Here is a 27,805-nt window from a genome sequence, read left to right on the forward strand (position 1 = left end):
TTTTAGTGTTCCCTTTATTTTTTTTGAGCAGTGTATAGCTGGACTGGGGACCGCCGGTTTGACACTCCTGGTTCAGATAAGGAGCATCAAAGTGGATGACAAGCCTTTTTTAAGGAGGGTATAGGCGATAGTTGGGAGTAAAACATTTCTTTGTGGGCGAGGAAGACATATCTAGAACCACAAAAAAAAAAATATATCAAGAAGTGCGGTTTAGAAACTGCACATTAGCGACGAAGGATCTCCACAATCATCTTGTCAGTATCTGGCTGTACTGTAGATTCCTGAAGTAGCTCACGACAAATCAAGTCCATAGAAATAAATCTACTAGTACAGCCTCTCCCTTGCAGTTAGTAGAGCTCCGGACACTTTCCCATAGCTCAAGTTAAGTTGTCTTTTTGTCCCAATGTTTTAACTTCAACACTCTTTATAATTGCGTACATTTGTCTTTAAATAAAAAATGACATGCAAATATCACATACACATTAAAAACAGGAAATAAAAGATTTTTTTTTTTTTATGTATCATTTTTTACAACAAAGTTAAAGGATGAACAATACGTGGAGACATTTCGGGCCTTCAGATATCTAAAAGGCCTGCGACAGGCGGCAGTGGTTAGAATGGTCAGTTGCTGTTCTCCTTGGTGGTAATGGTGACAAGCTGCTTGGCCGCCTTGGCGATGTCATAGGCACACTGGATAACCTGCTGGGTGACCAGCTGCATGTCAGGCCCTGGACCTCCCTCTGGGGGCACTGCCTTCTGACACTCTCCCTGGAGCCGGAAGGCGCTGGACGTCAACAGGCGCAGGGGACCTCGCACTGTCTCCGAACGTGGTCTCTGAAAGTTGAGATGAGGTTACAGGTAACCAATACAGGGTTCATCACAACACACAATCAAACTTTATTTCTATACCACATTTCTTAGAGGATTCAATTCAAATTGATAAACATAAAATACAAGGTGAGGGGAAAAAAGGGTTGAAAGGCCTTTGCGTGTGTGTGTGTGTGATGGTACCATGGACCGTTCAGTGAGCTTACCTTGGGAAAGAGGGCAGCCATTTCCGTCACAGCCACATGTATTCTTTCAGAGCAGGGTATAAAGCTTTAAGAGGGAAGCATCAGGAGGAGAGAGGTTAATAAGACAGACTTTTCATGTCATTATTTCATAGAGAGAAAAAAGAAAAAAACTTATATTAAAATGTTTTGCAATCCCAAAACAACCATTTTCAAAACAAGACAGATCTGAGTTTTTAGTCTAGGTGAAGAGGCAAAACACAATTCAACACTCAGAGCTACATGCTGAAAAGCAAACTGCAGTCCATTCTCCGTGCTTGGCTAATCTATTATGCTATTCCAAATATTGCATTCTGACACGGTCAAACTGCAGCTGCCATAATTACCGTAGCCTGGGTGCCAATCAGTTTCTGCACTGAGTAGTTGGCAAGAGAGCAGAAACAGATTGGTACCCAGGCTATAAATCATGGGTAATATAGACAGGAATGAGGGATTAGAGCTGATTATGTGTGATGAACTATCAGCTATGACAAAAAATATATATATATATATATAATTGCTCATTTGGATATTACACCATTCCCTAACATAAACACATATAGAAATAATCGTATAAAGTTGATTAGCCCTCTTATCTAATTTAGATGGACTACTAAATATTCAACGGAATACCAACTAAACACATCATTGGTACCTTGAATATCAAAAGTTTAGTTTTGAGGTAGTGGTGTTTGTACTGATGTTTGCAATGGAAGAAATGAAGAGAGTAGGTGAGTGAGTTCTTTAGGATCAGCCTTACACACTAACGCCTAGCAGGCCACACATAGCAAAAGGAGAGAATCAGTCAGAATTGGGCAACGGAGCAGGGGTAGGCAAGACAGAGAAGGTGTGTAAGAGAAGGTGTGAGGGAGAGGGAAATGAGACACTGTGCCTGAGAAGCAGGGGCAGAGGCCAGTAAAGTACCAGGCGGCAGGATCAAGGGAGCGCAGGTTGAGGGGCTGCAGGGGAGAGGGGGCCTTCTCGGCCCAGGGCACCAGGCTGCTGAAACAGCCTAGACTGTGCCTGAGCCGGCGGACACCCTCACAAGGTCTGCTTACAGGAATGGAGGGGGAGAGACCAGAGGACCACAACACCCTCGAAATAATGACACGCAAGAGAGGACACGGAGTGGGAGAACACAGAAAAAGACAGAGGTGAAATCATAGAGGGAATAATAAAAACACTGAACTGAGAACACACAAAATGCAGAGCTCCAGTAAACAAATCAGTGACAGTGGCGGAACTCAATAATCTAGGAAGTGGAGGTACTTTGATGAATACACAATAGAGAATTGGTGAAGCTGTGATGAATTCTGTTAGACAGAAAAAGCCTAGTTTTATCTCAATAAAGATAGTTACAACATAGGAGTTATATTTAATTAGTTTTTTCGGTGTTGAGCTCATGACCTGCCACTTCTTCCTCACCTGTCGTGCTTGTTCTCCTGTGCAGCGCGGAGCAGATCCTGGATGTTCTTGGTGATCTGCTCTGTCTTGCGAATGACATCCTCGGTGCTGGGGAGCGCAGAGTCTGGCTCGGCTTCAAGATCATCCAGTTCAGGGATGGAGCTGCCCTCCCCAAGCCAGCCACTGCTCCTAAGCCTCCCCCTCCTGCCCACACTGCCAGGGGGGGGAGAGACAGGGAAATTAATGATGTTACTACAATCTCTGCACCCTTACATCCAGACCTAACTTTCACCACCTGATGTGTAACACTGGAAGCAGTGGCAACTTTGAAGGGACAATTTAAAATCTGACAGTGCTTTGTGTGGCTTGTATCAGTGAATTCGCTGTCTGTGCACACAGAAGTGTGTGTGTTCCTACCCTGAGTCCTCCAACTCAGAGTCATTGGTTGTGTTGTCATAGTCACCGTCTGACATGCTGCTCTGTTTCTCCATCTTGGAGGCCTAACATGAGAGGGAGAGAAAGGAGAGTAAAACAAATTGTCACTGTGACAAATACCAATGAAATTGCAAGCAAGAAATGCCAATACATCATACAAAATAGTTACATCATACCTAGGCCTAAATGTAAATAGAAACTTTGAGAGAAATTTTCTTAAACAGTTTCACTAACAACTTACAGTATAGTATGTATGGCAGTGACAAATTGAATGAACTAAAACCATGGGAAAGAAACAAAGACGACAATGCATAAAACAAGTCAACATCGAAAGCAAAACAGAGCAGCCTTTTGAATTTCATTGCCAGGGTTAGTAAAAAGAGGTTATCCGGGGTTCAAAACTGTTTTAGGTTTCATATTGAGGGCAAAAAAACTATCCAAATTGGTAACATTTGCAAATTCAATGTCGATAGGCTACTGTAATAGAAACCACACTGGACAAATGGAATGGTTGGTTGATTGATTGGTACCATGCCAAGTTGGGATGCTAGGCTTGACCAATGTCAATGAAAACCTTTGAACTGCTGCTGGTAAAAGTCGGAGACTCGTAGACAATATTAAAACTAACAAAGTAATAGCCTAAACCATGGCAGGGAATGAAGGGCCAAATGTAGTCCAGGAAAAGCTTCAAACACTGCCGTGCTGGCTGCACCCTTTTTAAAATGCACACTCCAAGACAGATGAAGTCAGGGAATGACTGGATATCTATCAGACAAACAACCTCCAATGAATTACATCAGAACCATGATCCATTCTTTTCCAGAGCTCCGATCCAAGACTTTCATTCAGAGTCATAACTTTCATGACATCATGACATCATGGAATCAAGGTTCTGATTAATTTGGGTCAAAAGCTTAAAAGCTGCACTGTGTCATCGACTGAGGCGATGCTGATGGAGGTACTGGTTAACAAATGTATCTGACCATTTAAAGTCAACTGTGCTCAATACTCGATACTACGTGCTCCATCCAGCCTGTAAGCATTGTGTGCTGCGTCACAAGACTGGTGGATAATAGCTTTACTCTAGTATCAGATTGGAAGCTTGGGCGCACAGCACTGATCCTGCACGTCGCGTCCTTGCACATTCCTCGCTCTTTCAGCAGAGAAGAGAAACTATGTAGAAGCAGTGAGTTTCAAAGAAAAGAGCAGAGACAAACACCCAAAGGGGGACACAGGCCACATACAATAGTTACATACCCTTTCCAGCCTAGCCCAATAGACCCGATCAAAAAACATCCTCTTCCTGTCTGCAGGGCAAGATGCCACAGCCCACACAAACACAATACAGCAAACTGCTGAAAGTGGGGTTAGCTTGTACAAGTGTTTTGTCAATTTCTTTACCACTGGGTTTGAAGTTTTGCACATTGGTCAGTCAAAGGCCCTGTCCAGAAATAACCCCTAGCCCTTATGCACCTGTGGAGATCTGAGAGCTTCCCCTTGCCCACTGATAGGTTAGATAGAATTGTTAACATATTGCTTAAACCTTCACCAGATCTCCACAAGTGTCTAGGGGGTAGGGGCTAAGGGCTGTTTGCTTCTGAACAGGTCCCACCTCTTGGTGCGGGACAGACTCCTGGATAACCGGTGAGTTTAGATGTTACTAGAGGCGAGGGAGGGCATGCTGGATGACGTTTACTGGGCAACGGCCATGTGCTGGTTAGAGGGAGAAAAGAGGTCATCAAGTTTAAAAGTATTGCAAAATATTAGCTTGGAATGTGGAAGGAATTTGCATTAGGAATGAGGAATTTGGGAAAATTCTCAATAGGCTGACTTCAACTGGCAACTGGTCTCACAAACCTTTGCATTGAGATGGGTGTGTGATCTTGGCACATAGTGCTGCTTCATTGAAAACCCTCTAGCTGATTGTAACAGGCATGATGAGGACAGTGATCGTGGAGATGTATGGGTGGTTGTGGTGGAGATTATATATACACACACACAAAAGTATGTGGACACCCCTTCAAATTAGTGATTTCTGATATTTCAGCCACACCAGTTGCTGAATCGAGCACACAGCCACATTTTCTCCATAGACAAAAAAAATTGGCAGTACAATGGCCTTACTGAAGAGCTCAGTGACTTCAACGTGGTACAGTCATAAGATGCTACATTTCCAACAAATCAGTTTGTCAAATTTCTGCCCTGTGAGAGCTGTCCTGGTCAACTGTATGGGCTGTTATTGTGAAGTGGAAATGTCTAGAAGCAACAACGGCTCAGACGGAAAGTGGTAGGCCACACAAGCTAACAGAATGGGAACGCAGAGTCCTGAAGCTCGTAAAAAACTATCCGTCTTCGGTTGCAACACTCACTACCGAGTTCCAAACTGCCTCTGGAAGCAAAGACAGCTGTTTGTCGGGAGCTTCATGAAATGGGTTTTCATGGCCGAGCAGCCGCACACAAGCCTAAGATCACCATGCACAACGCCAAGCGTTGGCTGGAATGGTGTAAAGCCTGACGCCATTGGACTCTGGAGCAGTGGAAACACGTTCAGTGATGAATCACGCTTCATCATCTGGCAGTCCGACGGACGAATCTGGGTTTAGCGGATGCCAGGAGAACGCTACTTGCCTAATGCATAGTGCCAACTGTAAAGTGGAGGTGGAATAATGGAATAATGGTCTGGGGATATTTTTCATGGTTCAGGCTAGGCCCCTTAGTTCCAGTGAAGGGAAATCTTAAAGCTACAGCATACAATGACATTCTAGACGATTCTGTGCTTCCAATTTTGTGTCAACAGTTTGGAGAAGGCCCTTTCCTGTTCCAGCGTGCACAAAGCGAGGTTCATATATAAATGGTTTGTCAAGATCGGTGTGGAAGAACTTGACTGGCCTGCATAGAACCCTGACCTCCACCCCATCGAACACCTTTGGGATGAATTGGAACGCTGACTGCGAGAAAGACCTAACCGCCCAACATCAGTTCCCGACCTCACTAATGCTCGTGGCTGAATGGAAGCAAGTCCCCACAGCAATGTTCCAACATCTAGTTTTTTTAAATGTTATTTTACCTTTATTTAACTAGGCAAGTCAGTTAAGAACAAATTCTTATTTTCAATGACGGCCTAGGAACAGTGGGTTAACTGCCTGTTCAGGGGCAGAACGACAGATTTGTACCTTGTCAGCTCGGGGGTTTGAACTTGCAACCTTCCGGTTACTAGTCCAATGCTCTAACCACTAGGCTACCCTTCACAGAAGAGTGGAGGCTGTATAGCAGCAAATGGGGGACCAACTCCATATTAATGCCCATGATTTTGGAATGAGATGTTCGACAAGCAGGTGTCCACATACTTTTGATCATGTAGTGTGGTGGTGGTAGAGATACTTCACACAAGCTCTGTGAAGCACAAGAAGTAAGAATGCTCTGACTTCTGCAGTGGCGGGCATCGTAGACGTCACCAGGACCCTGAAAGCCAGGTCCTGGTGACGTCCCTGGAGACCTATGGGTGGTGGTGGTGCTAGAGATATGTATGAGTGGTGAAACGAAGGCAGCCCATGGGGTGGTGGCTTGGCTCATGCAACAGGACAGGTAGGGAGGAAGCAGCATATGAAGGACAAAAGGAGGGAGGGAGGACAAGGGCTCCCAATGGATTTGCTGTGTCAAGAGGCATGGACCAAGTGAGGAGGTACTTAACCCTTTGAGCACTTTCGTCTCGTGACCAGGACAGGGTGGATGGGAAGGAGGGGAGGGATGAAGAGGTCACAAAAGCACCCCTTCCCATCTAGAAAGGGGTTCAAATTATATGTAAAAATTAAAATAAGAATTGTTAGTGCTCCCATGAACAAAGACTTCATGCAAGTAACAGTGTTTGGGAGTACTAAAATACATTTTTAATAAAAACAATCTTTAAGAAACCAAAATCAAAGTAAGAATGAAGAAAACCATAAAATGTGATGATAAACGAGAATGCATGACAAGAAATGTGACTTGAATAACTGCATTACAATCATTGCCATGTTGGATCTGGGAATACTGGACCTCATCCCATACCTAGAACATTTTAAACATCTAGACAATGAACATATTCTACCTTTTGTACTATGCAGTATCAGATTGTTTCATAGCAATATTGAAAGGGGCATTCCGGGATTCGAAAAACAACAAGGCAGTCACTCCACCACTTGTTTTTGTAAACACCTGAGTGGTGGGGCTAGATAAATGCAACCATTATAAAATCCATAGACAGAAGAGGTAAAAAGTATAGTTTTAACCATGTTCTGCAGCTACAGGCTACAGCAGGGGTATTCAAATCTTACCCTACGAAGTCTGGAGTACTGCTGGTTTTCTGTTCTACCTAAACATTACAATTGCACCCACCAGGTGTCCCAGGTCTAAATCAGTCCCTGATTACAAGGGATGAATGGAAAAAAGCAGTGGAACTGGCTTCGAGGGGTAGATTTATAATTACATTGTTCACAAACAATGGAGGAAAGCAAACTTATATTTTGGGTTCTGATAGAGTAGGACACGAAAATTTGCTCCTACAGACAGTGAGTCACGTGGCTGTGGCTCGCTATATAAAGCAGGCAGACCGGCATCAACACTTTCAATTACTATTCGATTGAATGTTAGAATGACAAAAACGAGTGACCTAAGCGACCGAGCTTGATATGATCGTTGGTGCCAGAGGCGCCGGATCCAGTTTCTCATAAACAGCCGTCCTCCTGAGCTTGTTATGCACGACAGTGTCTAGGGTTTACAGAGAATGGTGCAACAAATAAAAAACATCCAGTCAGCGGCAGTCCTGTGGGCGAAAACAGCTCGTTGATGAGATCGAAAGGAGAATGGCAAGAACCAGGCGGGCCACAAACCAACAAATAACCGCGCAGTACAACAGTCGTGTGCAGAAACGGCATCTCAGAACGCACAACTCGTCGATCCTTGTCACGGATGGGCTATTGCATCAGACGACCACACCGGGTTCCACACCTATCAGCTAGAAACAAGAAAAAGCGTCTCCAGTGGGCAAGCGATCACCAACACCAGACAATTGAGGAGTGGAAAAACATTGCCTGGAACATGACAGTGAGTAGAGCATCTTTAGGATGAGATGGAACAGGCTGTTCACAGCATGAATGTACCGTTGTCGAATCTGCAGCAACTGCATGATGCCATCCCGTCAGCATGGACCAACATCCCTGTGGAACGTTCCAGACACCTTGTAGAATGCCCCAAAGAATTCAGTCTGTTCTGGAGGCAAAGGGGGGTTTGACCTGGTACTAGATGGGTGTACCTAAAATCATCCAGTGAGTGTAGATGTACCAATCCCGGAATGCCCCTCAAAATACCAGAACAGTTTAGTTCAATTACAAAAACACCAAATTCCTTTTGTTTAAAAATGAATTTATACACACCAGGATTTAGAACCATTAATTGATGTTAGTTCAAGGGTTCAAACTTGTTATTGCCCGCCGACCCCATTTCAATATAAATAAAGTGTTGTAACCAACGGCCAATGTGAATTTCATTTATTTATTGGGGGTATGACAATCTATTGCAAATCTGTCTGACACTATTTTTGACAGTATCTCAAGCTGAAGGTTTGAAGAGACTGAAATGCATCAGAAAGGTAGTTCAGAAGATCATAATGATTTTTTAATGGTCTTCTGTGTAGAAAAGAACACCATCATTGATGACGTTCTTCTCCCCCCTTCTGTTTTAGTGCTTGGTCTTGTGCACTTGTTTTAATAAAGATTGTGGGCATTGTAGAGGGAAACAGAAGACATGAGTTTTATCTTTCAGTGACAGGGTCATAATATATTGTAGCTTAAACAGTTCAAACGGGAGGGCCATATTTGTAGGCAGAAAACAAAAACCGCTCTGTTTATTACAACCATATCTAGCGACTACTGGAGGTTACTGACGTAAACCCAGTTCTATCAACCAAGCGCGAGTTTCTCTCACGACCCCATTTTCAAATCACCACATGAGGTCACGAGCCTAGTTTGGGAAATTCTGTGTTAGTTTGTCATGGAGACATAAAAAAATAAAAAAACTCTGAACATTTTTTTATGGGATGTTAATGTTTAATGCTTATTTGAAATGACATACAAACCTTCCAAATATTTCAGATTGAAATTAAAATAACAAGTGTGATTCTGACATCTTTCATATTGTCTGAGACAATGTTTGAACAGAGAGTACTCCAATGGTCCTGTTCGAATACCTTAAAATGCACCCACCACAGATCTAACGCACTAAGATTTCTGAAAGCAATTGAGTGGAAATGTTTTCACATATCTACGCACCTATAGATCTGTGATTATCTTAAAGGGATAGTTCACCCAAATTACAAAATTATACATTAGTTTCCTTACCCTGTAAGCAGTCTATGGACAAGGTATGACAGCAATCCATGCTTTGTTTTTGATTTGTTATGGTACCAATATCAGCATTTTTTTTGCACCATTTTCAAATCTATGAGCTTCACAATCAATTTTAGATTATTTCGGATGATACAGATATGTTAATACCGGTACCATGACTTGAATAAGATTTGTGACACAAATGCTAACACATTAGCATTTGGAAACAGTGCCAGGGAAACTAAACCAAAGCATTGATTGCTGTCATACATTGTCCATAGACTGCTTATAGGTAAGAAAACCAATATATAATTTTGGTGAACTATCCCTTTAAGGAAGGGAGAAGATGGATGCATTCTAAAAGGTCTTGGAACACGGCCCAGGAAACACTGTGTAAACCAACAGCCCAGAGAAGAATCGTATGAGACTGCAGGCATTCAGAGCAGACACAGAGTTGAGACTAGCTGCCTGTGACCTGTGTGCTTGACATTGTATTGGCTGATTATCACTATCAGGTTCAAGATGCCAAATAACTGCTACCAGCAAACACTACAGTACACCAAAGAAAAACAGAAAAATAAATTAAAAGCAGAAATGAAAACGGAAGAGAAAACATTTTTTTAAAAGGCTGCAGGAAAAGAGAATGAGAAATGGTTGAGGAAACGACAAGAAGATGGAGATGGGAGAGCGAATGGCAAAGGAGGCTGGCTGCGGGATATTTACTTACATGAGGTGGGAGGAAGGGTTGCAGGGTGGGGATACCCTCCTCTGGGTAGGGGGTCTCCCCCTTGGGGAGGTAGGGCTTCAGGCCCGAGCCAGTCTCATAAATAGACATGGACATGGGCCGGCTGGCCCGCGCTGACTGCCGGCGCTTCATGGCCGAGGGGCTGGAGGAAGGAGGGTCAGTGTACTCTGACCCACTGCTGATGGGGACCTGATAGATATGGGTGGTTGGGCCCTGTCGCCTGAGAGACGTGTTCTCGCTTTGCAGAGAATGCAGCTGGAAGAGACGGGTCAGCAAATACACTAAAAGGGCGCTTTTCTTATCAGCAAGCAAGGTGTTTAAGTTTTCTAGCTTTAACGCATGCTTTATTCTCCACGGGGCAAATCCTAACTTTCACTTAAGTTGAATTTCACTTGTCATGAATTGATGTCAATGGGAGACTAAGTGAAAGTTAAGATTGCCCCCATTTCTCTACTTCTAAATGGTTGATTTCCGGTGTTGGGAACCGTCAGCATCAATCTGTACTAAGCGAAGTCCAATGTTATATGCTACTAATGTCTTTATAACATGCTAATTAACATAGTTAATCTTCTTGTTAATCATGTCCCCCCCTGGTGTTACCCATGCTAGGCATTCAAAAAACTCCACTCAAATCACAGCAAGAGGTAAGAGAAAGCAGAAAGGGCACCAGGCAAGCCAGACAGTTCAGATAGCTTCAGTCTCTGTCTGAGATGATTGATAGATAAGATATGAGAACCAGGGACAAACATTGTGTGTCAGGGATGCCCAGACATTGGCAGAGAGGCATCCAGAAAATACAAAGACCCTGTTAGATCTTGATAGTCAAAGAGATATGACCCCATCAGTGTTCTCCATCTTGTGCAATTGCATTATCTGGTTCATAGAGTTGGAAAGAGGGCACCCCCCCACTTTTCCATTATTGCTCCTGTGACAGCACGAGGAGCATCACTTACTGGTTGATTCTGAATGGTCCGATAGCTAGCAACAATGACAAGAATTTGACTTGTGGGGAAACGTAGGTGTCTCATTTCAGCTTGTATCTGGTTAGTGATACCATGTCTTGCTTTTAGGTGTTTTGACTGATATCATGGCTATGCGAATATGGATAGAATTTGCTAGCTAGCTAACCAACAACTGTAACAATGTATTTGCGAGACAACAAGTGCTCATTGTGCAAAAGTATTTATGTTTTCAATAAACATTTGGAGACTAAATATTAGTTTACATGTTGTCAACAGTCTAAGCCAACCCCATCTGTTTTGCCCCATAGTTGCACACGCATGGGTATTGTTGCTAAACAACCAACCCGTCTACAGTGGGCTCTCAATTTTAAAGTAGTACATTTCTTATTCTTCTACTTCTATGAGTTTACTAGTGGCTCATAAACAAAATGAAGAGATGCATACCGCCACCTACCGTGCTGGAATTTATATAGTCTGAACAGGCATAAACCCAAGTTTGGTGATTTACTGCCACCTGCCGTGCTGGAATGTTTTCTCAGGAGTAAAATTCATTGGCTGATCCCTCCTACTGACCTGGATGGAATTCTGTGATCCAATTGAACCCATAGGAAGTCCCACCCAGTTGACTAGTTTAAAACAGTGTAAGACCTCAATGACGCTGCACATTCCAAAACAGGCTTTTGCAAGTGCGCGCTCTATCCAACTCTATGGTCTGGTTGAAATCTAATGCAGGGTGAAGTGTGCCATTTCATTCATAGAGGGCAAGGGGGAAGTTCTCTGACAGCTAAGACAGAGTATCCAATCAGTTAAAACAATGCCAGCCCACATAGCTAAATCACATACTGTACACGTCCACCACTGAGGAATACCAGTTTGGCTTGTACCGTTTGTCCCATAGAACAATAGTATTCACGACCCAGGGCAAAGTAGTTCAAAGCCACGATCCGGAGCCTGTATGGCTGCTGTGGCTACAAAAACAGCTATTCAAAACAGCTCACTACCTTGTAAAGGCATTTCCCATCTTTCTATGGTTTCTCAAATCGCTCCTTTTAAAGGCCGTTTGTCACACCATCTACACTTTTTAGGTCGACAGGCGGCTGTTGATTAGAGGAAATTATAGTTTGGTCTATTCCAAATCAAGTGGTGGGACTGCTGTTGAGCTGAAACAAACTCCGGATTGTGGGATTTAGTATGATACATTATTGGGGTCATAGAGGTAGGGAAGACTCCAGGTTAGAGCAAAACATTCTGTTAACACCCACTATGGAGCTGAACTCTGGCAGTGACTGTACTCCTGGGCTGTAAATAATATTTACCACAGAGGAACAATGGGACCTTTTCGTTTGACAAGGTAAATGTTGCACCCGTGTAAAAGTAAGACCGGTGTGATCTCACACCTTCAAGTGGACAATTCTGATGAGCAAACTTTTTTTTTTAAAGTGTAAAAACAAAAACCCTTATTAAAAATGACCAATGCTATGCTTACTATGTTAGTCACTGTGGGAATGACGAGGGGATGGAAACTCACAGTGCGAGTGATGTCATGCTGATTACTTGAGCATGCCTGTTAGTCATACCATATGAAATAACATGGGTTTTACTGTATCATACACTGTATCCAGGGGAGGAGGGATATGGTTTTCCACAATGCAGTGGCGCAAGAATGCATCTCTTTAACACAAGTTAAAAAATAAAAATAATATGTCAAGCTATAGAAGCCATTGTCTGAACATGGACTGAAACATGCTGTCCCAAACGGTGGAGCAAGAGGGAGAGTCTTGCCTTGCAGGAGAACCTCCCCAGCAGTCTGGTGGTTACTGGTTAGGACCCTCATAAGAAGGGTGGGCAGGTTACTGCATGGGGGAGGGACCAGAGCTCGGCTGACCAACCACAGTGCCGCCCCGAGTCCAGCCCTCCATCTCATCGGCCAAGAGGTGGACGGACCGGTGGTGTTAGTGATCTGATTGGTGGATCTCTGCAGTGGGTGGTACCTTTTTCTGCATCAGTCGCAGTTCGCCACTTAAGTTGCTGTTGACCTTCATCAGCTGCTTGATCTTGGCCTCCGAGGCAGACAGGGCGTGCTTCACCTCCAGGAACTCCTGCACCGTGACAGGTCCGTCTGACAGGTCCGAGTCCAGACTCTGTAGAGGAAAAAGTCAGCGATTGAAAAGCCAGACTGCAGGTGCTCAATTTCAGTATTACATACAGTCCTGTACTTGAAATCCTTTACTTGGTTTGCGTGCAATGCCATCGCGTTAGTTACCTTGGTCCGGTCCTTGCCCGAGGGTGGCTCCTGATCCGTGTCCTCGTCAGAGGCCACACTGTCGTAGTCCGGCTGGTCATTGTCCAGACCCTCACTGCCGCGCCGGATGCTCACGCTTTTTAGGATAAGTTCAACGTTTTCTGTAACCACAAAGCAGCAAATGAGAAAATAAATAAATAAATGGGGCACCTTTCTCATTTCATCAAAATAACACAATTTTGATTGCATGCGTGTGTGAGCCATGTGCGTGTGAGAGAGAGGTAGTAGATCCATTATTGTCCAGTACTCTACCTTTGGGACTCATCGTAGAGTTTCCCAGCTGTCGACGCTTCGCGTCACTTAATATGTCGATGACAAGTGTTGCAAATTCATGTGCATTGAATCTCGCAAGTTTTTGCCGTCCCTGGAGAAAGAAATATTATACATAATGTATCCTTTCCTATTGCATCTGATGACATTTCCTGATTTATTTATTTTATTTACTTACTTGTTTGACATCTTACTGTATTGTTAGGACCTGGTAATATAAGCATTTTGCTGCACCCACTATAACATCTGCTAAACGGTGTACGCGAACAATAAACTTTCATTTGAAACTGAGAGAACCGGTCATATTTAAAGGGAGGGAGAAAAACAGAGGGGAGAATATACAGTTGAAACAAAAGTATCTATATCCACAGTATGCAGCAGGCTTGCCTGGTTTCGTGTTGATGAGTACTCTGGGTTCACAGGAAGGAAAGGCACGACGGTGGTGTCTGTCACCAGCGTGCTGTGGTTCTGTGTCGCCAGCCATACTGTGCAGAACATAGGGGTGTTGCATCAGGGCCATGTTTATTAGGAAACGTAAACAGAAAACTTTTTGCAACAGGAAACAAAAAATGCCTGTTTCTTATTGGATAAGTCAAGGTAGTCCCTCCCAGTTTCAGTCGGTTTTCTTCAGTTTGTTGCCTAATGAACACCATCAAGATGTTTAACTGGACATGGTGGACTAAATGCTAAGAAACATGCACCGATGTTACTCCACATCACTGTCGGTCCCTCAGTGTGTCTTACCTGCATCCGTCTCCCGTCTGTCCACCTCGTCATACACGTCCATTGCCAGCTCCTCAAACAAATGATTACTGAGCTGAAATGAAATTTGTGTTATGTGAGAACTTGTTCTGGTTTGATTTCTATGATATGCTTTGGTTACATTATATGAGTCTCTATGCATTATGTACTGTATGATATTACAATCAAAACCTGAATGACTAGAACACTTACAGACTGGAGTTTCTTCTTGGCTGCCTTTGCCAGTTCTGATAATTCTAAACTGCTATAGATGGAACAAAATACATCTGCTTAGCCTCTGATTTAGAATGGGAGGGAAAATGGTCAAACCTCATTATGATCAAATACTTACATGTTCCTTATCCATCAAACGAGAGCAATACAAAAAGAGAACATGCTTCATTTGAGTTCAAATACCAGAACTATGCTATGCTATTTTTCTCATGTATGCATTATTATAACAATGATTTTGTTGTTTTAACTATGAAACAACTGCTTTAACCTATTTCCTGTCATGCTTGTTACAAAAAGCCACAGAACATGTCCTGGCAGGCCCAAGAGTTGGATTGCACGGTCAAAGAAACAGCTCATGGTTTCTTAATATTATTTATATATATATATCAAATAAAAAAAATATATATATATTTAAATGTATTTTTTATCTAAGAATGATCCCCATAAATTGATATATTTCATTAGTCTGGTCCCAGATCTGTTTAAGCTTTTTTGACAAATCCTCTGGTTGTCATTTGGCATGACAACAAACATAGGGGTTGGCTATACAGCACAAACAGTCTGGGACCAGAATAGTATATTATGCATTGACCTACACAATGCTTCCTTACCTGTCGGCCATCTGTGGGACGATGAAGTGTTGGCCATTTTTATGATCTGAAAGCAAGCACGGACATAATATGGATTGTTGTGATTTGAACTCATGGGAGTTACCGTATGTGATGTTGAGTAACCCCCGAAACTAGGCTGCAAACATTGAGTGTGTTGATTTAGCAGGCAAAAAACAATGCTATGTTTTAACTGAAGCTGACAGAGGTTTGGAAAAATGGACACACAAGGCTTGCAGCCTAGCTTGAGAAGGCGAAGGACTCTCGTCACTTACCAGGCTTTCTTCCACAGAGATAGAAAGCCAGTCTGTCGGTAAGTTCATACTGAATCTCCACCAGCCTATCAGCCAGGTCATGGTAGCCAGCTTGCCTGAGAAACACACGAGAGAAACCAGTTATGCCTCTTCTTACCCATAACAGCCAGCCTGGTAGCAAAGCCACACTCTTTTTTATTTATGACTTGGATAAAATAAGTTTGATATTCTGAATGGTGAACTATCCCTTTAAAAGGCTGGATGCTGCAGTACCTTGCATAGTCAATGGGAGTCTTGGCGCTGGTGTCGGGGGCGCCGGGGTCGGCCCCGTAGACTGTCAGCAGCTCGGCCTGAAACACCTGGCCTGCCTTGGCAGCCACATGCAGCGGCGTATTCCCTTTTTCCTGAAGGAAAGGTAAGACACCACCCATATGTGAACAATTAAAACTAGGAAGAAAGAAAGACTTCAACACATAGATAGGGTGTGAGAAAGGGTAAGGGCCTGTTCACACTGCTTGTGGCATAAACACTACGCCACAAAAGGTTAAACCTATGAAAATAATTCCTTTTTGGAATGTTTTTTTTTTCCACAAGCAGTGTTCTATTAAGTTGCTCTTGTACCTGTGAGCAAAACAGTAATACTGGTAGTAAACATGTAGTATTAACATGCTGTTAAGGATATGTTTAGAAGCGGGATAGGGGAGAAATGAGATGAGTGATCAGAGAGTCTTACTGGGTGAAAGAAGTTGGCCTGGGCTCCCAGAGAGAGTAACCTCAGACATGTCTCCAAGTTACCAGTTCGGACACTGGAGTGAAGTTGCTGAGAGAAAATAAAATCAACATCTATTAGTAAAATATTGCTCATTCAAGCCAAATAAACCTTCATTAGCACAGAGTGGCCGAGATCTCACCTTGCTTAAGTCCTTGGCAGTGAAGCTGTCGTCATCTCGACAAGGCATCCGGTGGACAAAAGCCAGCATTTGGTATTTGGCCTTTATGAACTCTGTCTTATTTGGGCTATGGGAATGACAAAAAGAAGAGGGGGTAAACAGCAGAGAAATGGAATTAAGAGCCTCGTGGGAGGATATCCAGCACTTCAATTTCAAGCAACACTCACTCTTAGGTTCCCAATACCCTTGTCACGCTATCGTGCTGACCCAAACCAGCACTTTGGGGAATGTGTAACCAGGTCAATGCAGTTTAGCATGGTTCGTATCAGCTCAGTAGTGTGAAAAGGGTACTAGGGCAACTGGGCCAAATGCCCCTCCTTCACTTGTGAATAAGTGTACACTCCTGGCTCACTAAGCAGCCATCAAACACTCATGACTCACTGCACTTTGTCCTGAGGGTTGGCCTTGCGTTTCCCACTCATCACAGACGCTGGGTCCAGTAGAGAGTGTTCCCATATCGAATTTGCACTGTTGTTGTATAACATCTGAACCATCTGAATAAAAGACAAAGATATGATCAATTAAACAAAACATACCAACAGTCTGTTCTATCACAAAAGCAGAAAAGGGGATAGCTTGGACCACAGTAAAGGGGTGTGTGTGTGTTGGGGATCTTACCTGTAACTGTGTAGGAGCCCATGGTGTGTGGGTCAGGTGACGCACTTGGGAGCTGTGTCTGCCCAGACTCCTATGAACACTACAGCACTCGTCGCAGATCAACACGCCCCTGTTCACAGAAGCCCAACGAGGCTCTAAGCATAAAGGAAACAAATACATACCTACAGTAAATACATACATACATACAGTGGGGAGAACAAGTATTTGATAACCTGCAAAATCGGCAGTGTTTCCTACTTACAAAGCATGTAGAGGTCTGTAATTTTTATCATAGGTACACTTCAACTGTTAGAATCTAAAGAAAAAACCCAGAAAATCACATTGTATGATTTTAAGTCATTAATTTGCATTTTATTGGATGACATAAGTATTTGATCACCTACCAACCAGTAAAAATTCCGGCTCTCACAGACCTGTTAGTTTTTCTTTAAGAAGCCCTCCTGTTCTCCACTCATTACCTGTATTAATTGCACCTGTTTGAACTCATTACCTGTATAAAAAGACACCTATACACACACTCAATCAAACAGACTCCAACCTCTCCACAATGGCCAAGACCAGAGGGCTGTGTAAGGACATCAGGGATAAAATTGTAGACCTGCACATGGCTGGGATGGGCTACAGGACAATAGGCAAGCAGCTTGGTGAGAAGGCAACAACTGTTGGCGCAATTATTAGAAAATTGCTGAAGTTCAAGACGACGGTCAATCACCCTCGGTCTGGGGCTCCATGCAAGATCTCACCTCGTGGGGCATCAATGATCATGAGGAAGGTGAGGGATCAGCCCAGAACTACACGGCAGGACCTGGTCAATGACCTGAAGAGAGCTGGGACCACAGTCTCAAAGAAAACCATTAGTAACACACTACGCCGTCATGGATTAAAATCCTGCAGCGCACGCAAGGTCCCCCTGCTCAAACCAGCGCATGTCCAGGCCCGTCTGAAGTTTGCCAATGACCATCTGGATGATCCAGAGGAGGAATGGGAGAAGGTCATGTGGTCTGATGAGACAAAAATAGAGCTTTTTGGTCTAAACTCCACTCGCCGTGTTTGGAAGAAGAAGGATGAGTACAACCCCATTAATTACTTAAAAATCATACAATGTGATTTTCTGGATTTTTGTTTTTGATTCCGTCTCTCACAGTTGAAGTGTACCTATGATAAAAATTACAAACCTCTAGATGCTTTGCAAGTAGGAAAACCTGCAAAATAGGCAGTGTATCAAATACTTGTTGACCCCACTATACATACACCTGAATATTTCACCAACTCAATTGCAAAGCCTCATTTGACTTTTGTTCATTCATTTGTAATACCATGTAGTTGAATACACTGAGAAGGACCTGTGGGTGAAAATGCACTGACACAGTGCTTGTCTGATTCTCATCCTAGCCTACAGCTTAATGATCACTCATTACAACTGCCACTTTTCATATCATCTAGAGGCTACATCAGCAGTCACTGTTTGAAATCAAGCCAACACTTACACGGCTTTCCTTGGTTACTGGCACCTTCCTCATGACTGGGCTTTTCCATTGCTCCTCACATTCATTATTCAAATCTCTGGCATGCTGCCTTTGGCAGCCAGGCCACTTCACTTTTCACTCAGCTGCAAACACACTCTGGCCCCAGCCTCTCCATTCTGGTGGCATCCCAGTTGGGCTACACTGACAAGACAGCCGGCCCAGATACACCCTTGGAATCTATATGCCTGAACTGATCCTGCCTGAACGGATCCTGCCTGTAGATAAAGGAAACCCTATTGAGGCTAACATGGAGACAACTTCAGGGCCCATTATTCTGATAGCACTAACTTCTATTGACAGACTTTTTTCAAAGCTGTCACATAATTACAACGCAAGTCATATAAGAAATAGCAAATAGCTCCTACAGGCTAAACTGTCCATTTAGGTAGTGAAGTTATGCAGAGCGCAAAGTGGAAGTTGAACCACACATGTCCTCTTTCACTAGCTAACGTCCGTCTAAACAGCCACAAAATATGTGCACATTACAGGATTGTGCACTCCACCGAGCAACGTCTTGGGATGGTAGTCTCATTCTAGGCTCATGATGGGGGTGAGCATGAGAGATTCATCATAGATCACGCAGACCTTCAAAGAGAACCGCTAACTGCAGAGAGAACTGAAACTTATTTGAACTTGCACACCGTGCTGCTGGTAAAGTAACAGCAAACACCCAGAGAGAGGAAGGGACAGGCCTACTGAGACAGACTGTATACAAACCATGGAGCAAGACATCACTCACTTTGTCTCATCAAAACACAACAACGGCAGTATTAAGGGATGTTAGATTTCTGTATTTTCAGCAGCAGTCTCTTCCCTAGTTTAATTTCAAGGTGTGATGCAAATTACACCAAAACATAGGCTAATCTGAACCCACTTTGTCAATTGAAACCAACAGGCCAGCTCTTAAGGCAGGGGGCAACAGATGTACCATGAGGACTGCCTTAATGCCCCTGACCTGCATTCTCCTCACCATGTGACCCGATAAGCACAAGGAGAGAAGTGATCTGCTGATCATTATTTCCAGTCAGAGAATACTCTGTTTTCAACAACTGAGCCCTGGAGTCAGAACTAAGTAGGCTAGGCTGTGTTCTTCTAAACCCTCATTTATAATGTTTGAGTTGGTTGAGACTTGAGTAGATGTTCACGCCCCCTGGGTAACTTGCTCTTTCACTTCAAAATAGATATATGCAGAACCTTCAGTCAAGAATTCTGGCGAGTACTGCAATGAATGTCTAAATACAGTATCGGTGTCAACAGTGTGTTAGCTTAAACACTATGTGGCATTTCATTGAGATGCATGCTGCTAGCTCATGTTACTGACCAACTTACAATTACTCACTATTGGACGGGAGCGTCATAACATCTAAAATGACTACATTTCACTGACAAACTTACCAACATATAGGTTAACTAACAAACAAAATTGCAACTCATCAGAGAAGCAAATTGCAAAACTGGTCGACTGGGTGACTGCCACTCTGAAATGATGAGTGACAGTGGGGTTGTCACGTCTCTCTGGCGACAGCTGAAATGTGTGTTGGGGCTGCAGACCAGTCAGGCTCCTGCACCTGGTGTACCGTTCTGCGTCTCTTCCTCTTCCTGCCGAGTGAGATCTGGGTGCTGAGAAGCCCACCCTTTCGTCAACAAGTGTAAAGTGCTGCTAAATTAAAACGCACGTCTGTACCCGCTAAAAATATTCAGACCCCAACAACAACTGGTAACAGCCCCACAGAGGGGCAGTCCAGGCCAACTGGTGTCAGGAGGGAGGGACATTAACACATTTTTAGTAGGACTGAAAGGGAAAGGGATATAGGAAAATGCAGAAATGGATATAATGAAGTACAATGAGTGGTAAGATACATTGGGTATGGGCTAGCCTACTTCAGAATGGCTCTAGGCTACTACAGGGCAATTCCATGATAAGAGAATGATACTTAGACTCCGATTTGTCACTTTAAAATGTGTGTCAAACAAAAATCAATGATTGCAAAGTTAAACAAACCGTACAACTTTATGCACATGGACAACTTTGAACAATTTCAACTGAACATTTTACAAAAACAGATTTCCTTGAAGAATAGTGTAGGTACACGGTCTCAGCATAATTCTGTAACTGTAGAATTGCCCTACAGCTTAACCATCGTTCCCAAGTTTAATTGCTAGAGAGCCGGCTGGAGGACGAGATTACATACAGCTAGGCCTACTTATTGTCACAATAAATTAGGCTAGGCCTATTTACTAAGTAGGCTTTTCAATATTATTCTAACCAAGCAGCATTCTTCTTTTAACTTGGCACATCAACAACTGACAAAATGACAATAGAAAGCCCCATCTACCACTATTTGTTTGAGAAACATTTCAGGAAAAAGTGCACATGCTTTAAGCCTAAACAGATTTAAAACTGTGAGAGAGTCTAATGTGTACTATGTACTGATAGAACTTAAATCAGCAGTGGAGGAAGAGGCACAATAAAGATGTGGAACATTTTATACAAAATCAAATACAATAGCCACAATTCTCACTGCATCCTCAGCAACTAGTCAATTCAGTCAACATCCTGTTTTTCTTCCTATGCTAATTGGACAACATCATTCCAGTACGAAACGGACTAAACATTATCCAAAACGGCCCCTCACGACGCAGCACTGAAGCCATTACTCTCTCACAGAGAAACAGCATGGTACATGTTTTCTACTCCATTTCGGATGAGCTCTAAGGGTGTTTTCACATATAGTCCTCCAAAATAACAGATCTCAGTCCTCTTTAAAAAGAGAACTCTGGAGTAAAAAAAAAAATTAAAAGCAAAAATAACTTCGTTATTGTTGTATTCACACTGCCCATGCCATTGAATGAGGACTCAACTCTTCTGCCAGTTCACTTCACCCATTTTGTGGTCTCAGTCCTCTTTGCATTCACAATGCTACATTCAGAAAGGAACCAAGATCATTTTACAACATTCACTCAATGCACTCTGGGTTTTCACAAACTGCAGGACAAGCCATTCCATCAGAACATGTTATCTAGACACCTACTTACATTTTGGAAGTTAATAGATTGCATTTAGTTAAAATATGACATAATAATTGTAATCAGAAGATACCAATAATATTTACATTTTGATAGTAACAAAATAAAATAGGCCTATCAGAAGAATAACTGCAGATTAAATAATGCTGTAATTGAAAATTGTACACCCAATGTAGACTACTGCCCCTAACATAGAATTCAGCTAGAATTGATTTTGTACCCAATGGTATGATTCTCACCAAATATGTTGTCGTCCTCACACTATTCAAACCCCACAATCCAATAAACAATTTATGAAGCTCTCTTAGCCGATAGAACAAATATTGAAAACAATGAATCTGAACTGAAAACACTACAAATATTTGTTATTTATTTCTGTGCATCCAAAAAGGGGACACATTTTTTCCCACAAACCTGCACATCTTCTCTCGTTTGAGGAACCAATGTGAGGGGTTATGGCAGGGGAAACGGTGTTGCATTGGGGAGCGGTGTGTTCACATTGCCCTAAAAAAAGGAAACCGGACTACTAAATTCAAGTGAACTAAACTCAGACCACCTCTCAAGATGGTCTCAGTTCAGTTTGCTTTGTGGCCTCTTGAGGGATCTGAGTTCCTTTAGAGTGCTCACACACTGCACAGAAAATTAATAGAACTGCACAGAGTTCACAAAAATGATTTGAAAGGGACCAAGTGTGAAAGCACCCTAAATTGTTAGGATATTGTAATTATTCTATAAGATAACAATGTATGGTATTTGTAATGGATTGTTTTGTTTACTAACCACTGATAAAGAGAGCCTCTGAGTGAAGAGACAACACCATCAATCTTAATTTTTTAAATAAAAATGTCACCTTTATTTACCTAGGCAAGCCAGTTAAGAACAAATTCATATTTACAACGACGGCATACATCGGCCAAACCCTGACGATGCTGAGCCAATTGTGTGCCGCCCTCTGGGACTCACAAACACAGCAGGTTGTTATACAACCTTGTAATCTCAGGTTGACAGTTGGTTAATTTCCCCCAAAATGAACAGCAGAGATTGTAACTATAGGACCCAACCAGTTCAGATGTGGAAGAAGCGCACACCTGGTCTGATCTTCTACTCATCATCATGAGTTTTGACAACTTAAAAAGGTATTCAGCGATATGATGTAAATGCAGAAAATAAACAGCATAGTGTGTCAACTTCCGCAACAGAGTTGAGGCTCAACTTCTCCCCTGTGTTGGTCCAGTGGCTACCACGCTGTAACAGCATGTGTGTGAGTGAAGTCTTGCATCTCGCTCAGCTCAATAACTGCAGTGCTGCTTGTGACAACATCCTTTTGTGGAGTCTACCTTTAAGTTGTCAAAACTCATTCCGGAAAGGCAATAAAAACAGAAGCACCTCTATCCAGGATTTCCCAAACTCAGTCCCTCAGCTTTTTCAGTTCAGCCCACACATATTCTAAAGAATTGAGGTCAGGGCTTTGTGATGGCCACTACAATACCTTGACTTTGTTGTCCTTAAGCCATTTTGCCACAACTTTGGAAGTACACTTGGGGTCATTGTCCATTTGGAAGACCCATTTGCGACCCATCTTCAACTTCCTGACTGATGTTCTGAGATGTAGCTTCAATACATCTACATAATTTTCTTACGTCATGATGCCATCTATTTTGTGAAGTGCACCAGTCCCGCCTGCAGCAAAGCACCCCCACAACATGATGCTGCCACCCCTGTGCTTCACGGCGGGATGTTGTTCTTCGGCTTGCAAGCCTCCCCCTTTTTCCTCCAAACATAAAGATGGTCATTATGGCCAAACAGTTATATTTTTGTTTCATCACACCAGAAGTCATTTCCCCAAAAAATTATCTTTGTCCTCATGTGCAGTTGCAAACCGTAGTCTGTCTTTTTTATGGCAGTTTTGGAGCAGGCTAACCTTTCAGGTTATGTCGACATTGGACTCGTTTTACTGTGGATGTTTCCTCCAACATCTTCACAAGGTCCTTTGCTGTCATTTTGGGATTGATTTGCACTTTTCCCACCAAACTATGTTCAACTCTAGGAGACAAAACGCGTCTCCATCCTGAGCGGTATGACGACTGCGTGGCCCCATGGTGTTTATACTTGCGTACTATTGTTTGTACAGATGAACGTGGTACCTTCAGGCATTTGGAAATTGCTCTCATGGATGAACCAAACGTGTGGAGGTCTACGTTTTTTTTCTTTCTGAGGTCTTGGCTGATTTCTTTTGATTTTCTCATGATGTCAAGCAAAGAGGCACAGAGTTTGAAGGTAGGCCTTGAAATACATCCACAGGTACACCTCTAAATTACTCAAATGATGTCAATTAGCCTATCAGAAGCTTCTAAAGCCATGAATCCTTTCTGGAATTTTCCAAGCTGTTTAAAAGGCACAGTCAACTTAGTGTATGTAAACTTCTGACCCACTGGAATTGTGACACAGTGAATTATAAGTGAAATAATATGTCTGTAAGCAATAGTTGGAAAAATTATTTGTGTCATGCTCAAGGTAGATGTCCTAACAAACTTGCCAAAACTATAGTTTGTTAACAAAGACATTTGTAGAGTGGTTCTAAAACGAGTTTTAATGACTCCAACCTAAGTGTATGTAAACTTCCAACTTCAACTGTACCTTGGCAGATGATCAAAAAAGAGGTCTATATTCAAATTTACACAGACTAAAGACAATGGTCTGTGTGACACTTAAAACTTCAACTGATAATCACATCAAATACATTGTCATTGCAGCAACACTTTGATATGATATCCTCTTTGAAATGATTATGCCTGTAAAATAAAAAATAAAAATTGCATTGGAATAACCACACCATGATGACATCATGCAAAGACTTGCATGACTCATGCACGGACTCAGGAGATGGCTCTGTGCATTATTGTACATCCAATGAACCAGCAGTAACTACATGTTACACTGTAGTTGACAACGTTGGCTACATAGGGGAAGACACTGCTTGTAACAAAACTGAAGGCCACAGCTGCCAACAACTCAACTGTCCTAGGTACCTAGTTTATCTGACCTAATATCACGCTTAATTTGAGCTCATATACGTGCCAGCTACATAAACCAACACATCAGTCTATGTAACTAGTTATAGCTAAATCTATTAGCCATATTAATACTTGACAGGTATTCTGCCTGGATTATGTATGGTTTGGCTAACCACAGCTAGCTACTCACATTTGATCAGTAACGTTAAGTGACTTACCTGGCACACTGCAATCCGCGCATAGCTCACTATTCCTTAATCGTTTAGACATCCTTGCAGAGATAAAAATGTCAATGAAATCGGTGAGTCTGTTTATTTACTCATTAAAAAATATATACAGATCAGTTTGGCAAGGAGCAAATAGGAAGTACAAAGACAAGCTGGTTCCTCTATTTAGTTTCTTGCTCCAACAACGCTACCGTACCGCTAAATTAATTATGTTAGCAGCTTGCACACAACAAGCAGCTGCGATTGTCACGACGGAAACTCTTGCCACTAGTCTGTAACAGCTAGAGAGGTAGAGGCGAGATGCTCTTTGCGTTAGCCGAGCCAGCTCGTCAAAGTCACTCTGGAATTACGAAATGTATCCAACGTGGACAGCAGCAATACACTACGTAAAAATTATGTCTAATTCGGTGGCTGACAGAACGCAAACCGCTAGTGGATGGTGTAGCTACGGGGTGAACTACCTGTACACAATGTAAAATGGTCAGCCAAACGACTAGCTAGGTAGCTAGCTACTGACATCACTTTAATTAAACAAGTTGAGCAAACTAGCCAGCCGTCTGCCAGATATGTGCGCTAGCTACACTGAGCTATAATAAGAAGGCTAACGAGTTGTTGTTGTGTGAAAGGGATGTGACGTCTATGGTAAACGAGATTGGGGGAATTGTGTAATTGATTTGCAGTTTAATTACGCAACATGCAACACTTACAATATTAAAGTATATTTCTATATTTACCATACTAAATCAAATTATATTTACGAAAAATGATTTGGCACAAATGAGTAAAGACCTGCTTGCCCTGGCCATAGCGTAAATGGTCACGTCCTTGCTTGGAACAATCCATTTTTCAAGAAGGGGACTATATTATTAGTAAATATTGAACTTAACTTTTTTTTATTTCAGAAATATATACCTGTACTTATATTTATTCTGAAAAATAGTTAAATATTGGTATTTATCCTCTGCCAAAATTGGTTTGTAGAACAAAGTTTATTTCAAACACCCCTATCACAATAGTCTCAACTTGACACTTCCTTGTTTTTCGAAAGTTTTATTTTGTAGAAGTTGGCTAGCAAAATTTGACATGAGTCCTGACGGAATATGGAGATGACTTGATTCATATTTCTTCAACTTGAACGTTTAGCTTAGGTTGTCCATGGCTGTAAATATACGCTAGCTACATTTAGAAGTTCGAAGTAGGGGAAGATGTTATCCGCGGTCAACGAAGATTTTAGGATGAAGTTTCCACTACATTCATTGGTCTGGGAAAATGATTACAGGAATTTGGAAAACGAGTCAACAAAGGTATGTCAACATGTGGACACTGAGCTAGCTACAACTACTCACCTTTTTCTAGCTACATCTCTATCTGCTTCAAAATGGCTGAAACCAGCGTTAGCTACTTGGCTAACTTCTTGCTAGTTACCGGCGTTAGCTGCTTGGCTTGACATGCATGACCATACCATTTGACTGGTCTAATTCCAATTATATCCGTTCACAGAATGCCATGTTGCAACAATGATCGAGATGATACACGTGTATTTTAACATAACTAACTAGTCAGCCTTCTAGCGAATACGTTCCACTTTGCATGGGCTATTAACTGGTGTTCGACACGACACCAGGGGTGTGTTCATTAGTCGCAGACCGTTAACGGAAACCGTTTAATTTAGGATCCAAAGATTATGGAAATACTGACAAGATACATGTCTCTCCGCACTAACAATCGGAGTCGTTGTCCACAAAGCGGCACGGTGGGCTGTCTGTCTCTCCTTTATTTGGATTGGTGGATACATCTCATTATTGTAATCTGTTTATGAATATTCGATGGGGTTGTTGACGTCAACTGCCTGTATTGAATGGAGAGAGATGCTATGCTACAGGGAGGTACCGGCTTCCTTAAAGCAAGGTGTAATATCTTTGATTCCCGACGCTAATAAGGATAGTCTTTATATAGACAACTGGAGGCCCATAGCATTTCAATAATGATGAAAAATGATTTGTATTTGCTAAGAGGATGAAACAAGGCTTATATCATATAATTGATGAAGAACAATCTGGTTTTATGCATGGTCGACACATTAGTCATAACATCAGGTTGATCTTAGATATGATTGACTATAATGACCTCATCCTTGATGATAGTTTTCTTATGTTTGTTGATTTTTATAAAGCCTTTGACACTGTAGAACATGAGTTTATGGTCAAAGCAATAACTTTTTTGCGGTTTGGTAATTTTTTTTAAGCACTCCCAACTTTATATAGTGCTTGTACTAGCTCTGTGAAATTAGCTCACGGGACATCCCGTGGCATTAGGCAGGGCTGCCCAATTAGTCCATTTTTTTTATTGGTTACTCAAATCATGGCTCTTCATATCAAGAAAGGGAATTTTCAAGGTGTTTCACCACTTGGCAAGGAATTTAAACTATGTCAACTGGCTCATGACACCACCATTTTTTTGGAGAGACAGGAATGAGGTTTCTAAAGCAGTTTCCTGTATTGAAGACTTTTCCATAGTTTCAGGTTTGAAAATTAATATCAATAAATCAGTCTTATTTCCACTCCAAGGACTGTGTTTTACAGGAAGTATATGGTATCCCAATTAAAGATAAGGTGACTTATCTTGTAATTGTTGTATGCAAGGATGAAAAACAAAGGAGTGAATTAAACTTTAACCCCATTATTGAGAAAACAAAGAAGAAATTGAACCTCTGGTTAATGAGAGATATGTCAAAAATTGTAAAGGACTGAGAAGATTGTTTTATAATTTTATTTGGAGGAACAAGCCTCACTATCTACGGAAAGATATTCTCAGTATTACCCAAGAACAAGGAGGTCTTGAGGTTTTATATTTCAAATTTTCCGGGATGTCATGTGTCCCACTTTTTATTTAACCTTTATTTAACTAGGCATGTCAGTTAAGAACAAATTGTTATTTACAATGATGGCCTAGCCCGGCCAAACCCTCCCCTAACCTGGACGACGCTGGGCCAATTGTGCGCCATGGAGTGGCCCACTGGCTTAGACCGATGCGCCACTCGGTCCCACTTATATCGGTACAGTCGTAAAAACATAATT

The 27,805-nt window shown here is 42.2% G+C and overlaps 2 protein-coding genes across 15 annotated transcripts in view; one reads left to right on the forward strand and one right to left on the reverse strand.

Moving 5' to 3' along the window:
• On the reverse strand, positions 1 to 26,266 carry git2a (G protein-coupled receptor kinase interacting ArfGAP 2a). 13 transcript variants are annotated; one of them, XM_031818149.1, is made up of 22 exons: positions 26,075 to 26,266; positions 16,935 to 17,068; positions 16,698 to 16,810; positions 16,278 to 16,383; positions 16,100 to 16,186; positions 15,640 to 15,770; positions 15,388 to 15,482; positions 15,116 to 15,161; positions 14,623 to 14,628; positions 14,484 to 14,535; positions 14,274 to 14,346; positions 13,917 to 14,014; positions 13,512 to 13,623; positions 13,221 to 13,360; positions 12,949 to 13,098; positions 9,978 to 10,250; positions 6,580 to 6,666; positions 2,871 to 2,953; positions 2,475 to 2,666; positions 1,974 to 2,099; positions 1,035 to 1,098; positions 1 to 834 (listed from the first exon to the last, which is right to left on the reverse strand). In XM_031818149.1, exons 3-22 carry the CDS (start codon positions 16,808 to 16,810, stop codon positions 622 to 624), a joined length of 2,247 nt encoding a protein of 748 aa, XP_031674009.1. In that variant the 5' UTR covers positions 16,935 to 17,068; positions 26,075 to 26,266; the 3' UTR covers positions 1 to 621. The 13 variants fall into 13 exon arrangements, 12 of the variants coding, with proteins under 12 accessions (XP_031674009.1, XP_031673987.1, XP_020324363.1 ...); XM_031818127.1 differs by lacking the exon at positions 26,075 to 26,266 and adding an exon at positions 24,720 to 25,339; XM_020468774.2 differs by lacking the exons at positions 14,623 to 14,628; positions 26,075 to 26,266 and adding an exon at positions 24,720 to 25,354.
• LOC109876399 (ankyrin repeat domain-containing protein 13A-like) overlaps positions 25,573 to 27,805 on the forward strand; it is a 33,871-nt gene continuing 31,638 nt past the window's right edge. Inside the window, exon 1 of one of the 2 annotated variants that reach the window (XM_020468823.2) lies at positions 25,573 to 26,032. In XM_020468823.2, coding sequence (XP_020324412.1) covers positions 25,934 to 26,032 — 99 coding nt within the window. In that variant the 5' untranslated portion in view covers positions 25,573 to 25,933. The remainder of the gene's footprint in view (positions 26,033 to 27,805) is intronic. The other variant, XM_020468828.2, reaches the window with a different exon arrangement.

Source organism: Oncorhynchus kisutch, linkage group LG3 (genome assembly GCF_002021735.2).
Source record: "Oncorhynchus kisutch isolate 150728-3 linkage group LG3, Okis_V2, whole genome shotgun sequence".
Classification (NCBI taxonomy): domain Eukaryota; kingdom Metazoa; phylum Chordata; class Actinopteri; order Salmoniformes; family Salmonidae; genus Oncorhynchus; species Oncorhynchus kisutch.

Bases quoted from the DNA above. Each gene is read 5' to 3' on its own strand.
- git2a (XM_031818127.1), bottom strand. From the start codon at position 24,771: ATGTCTAAACGATTAAGGAATAGTGAGCTATGCGCGGATTGCAGTGTG. The intron at 16,187-16,277 runs GTGAGATCTCGG...ATTTTCTCTCAG, and splicing joins CTGCCAAGGACTTAAGCAAG to CAACTTCACTCCAGTGTCCG. The intron at 10,251-12,948 runs GTACCACCCACT...CGTCTCTTCCAG, and splicing joins TGCGACTGATGCAGAAAAAG to CTGCATTCTCTGCAAAGCGA.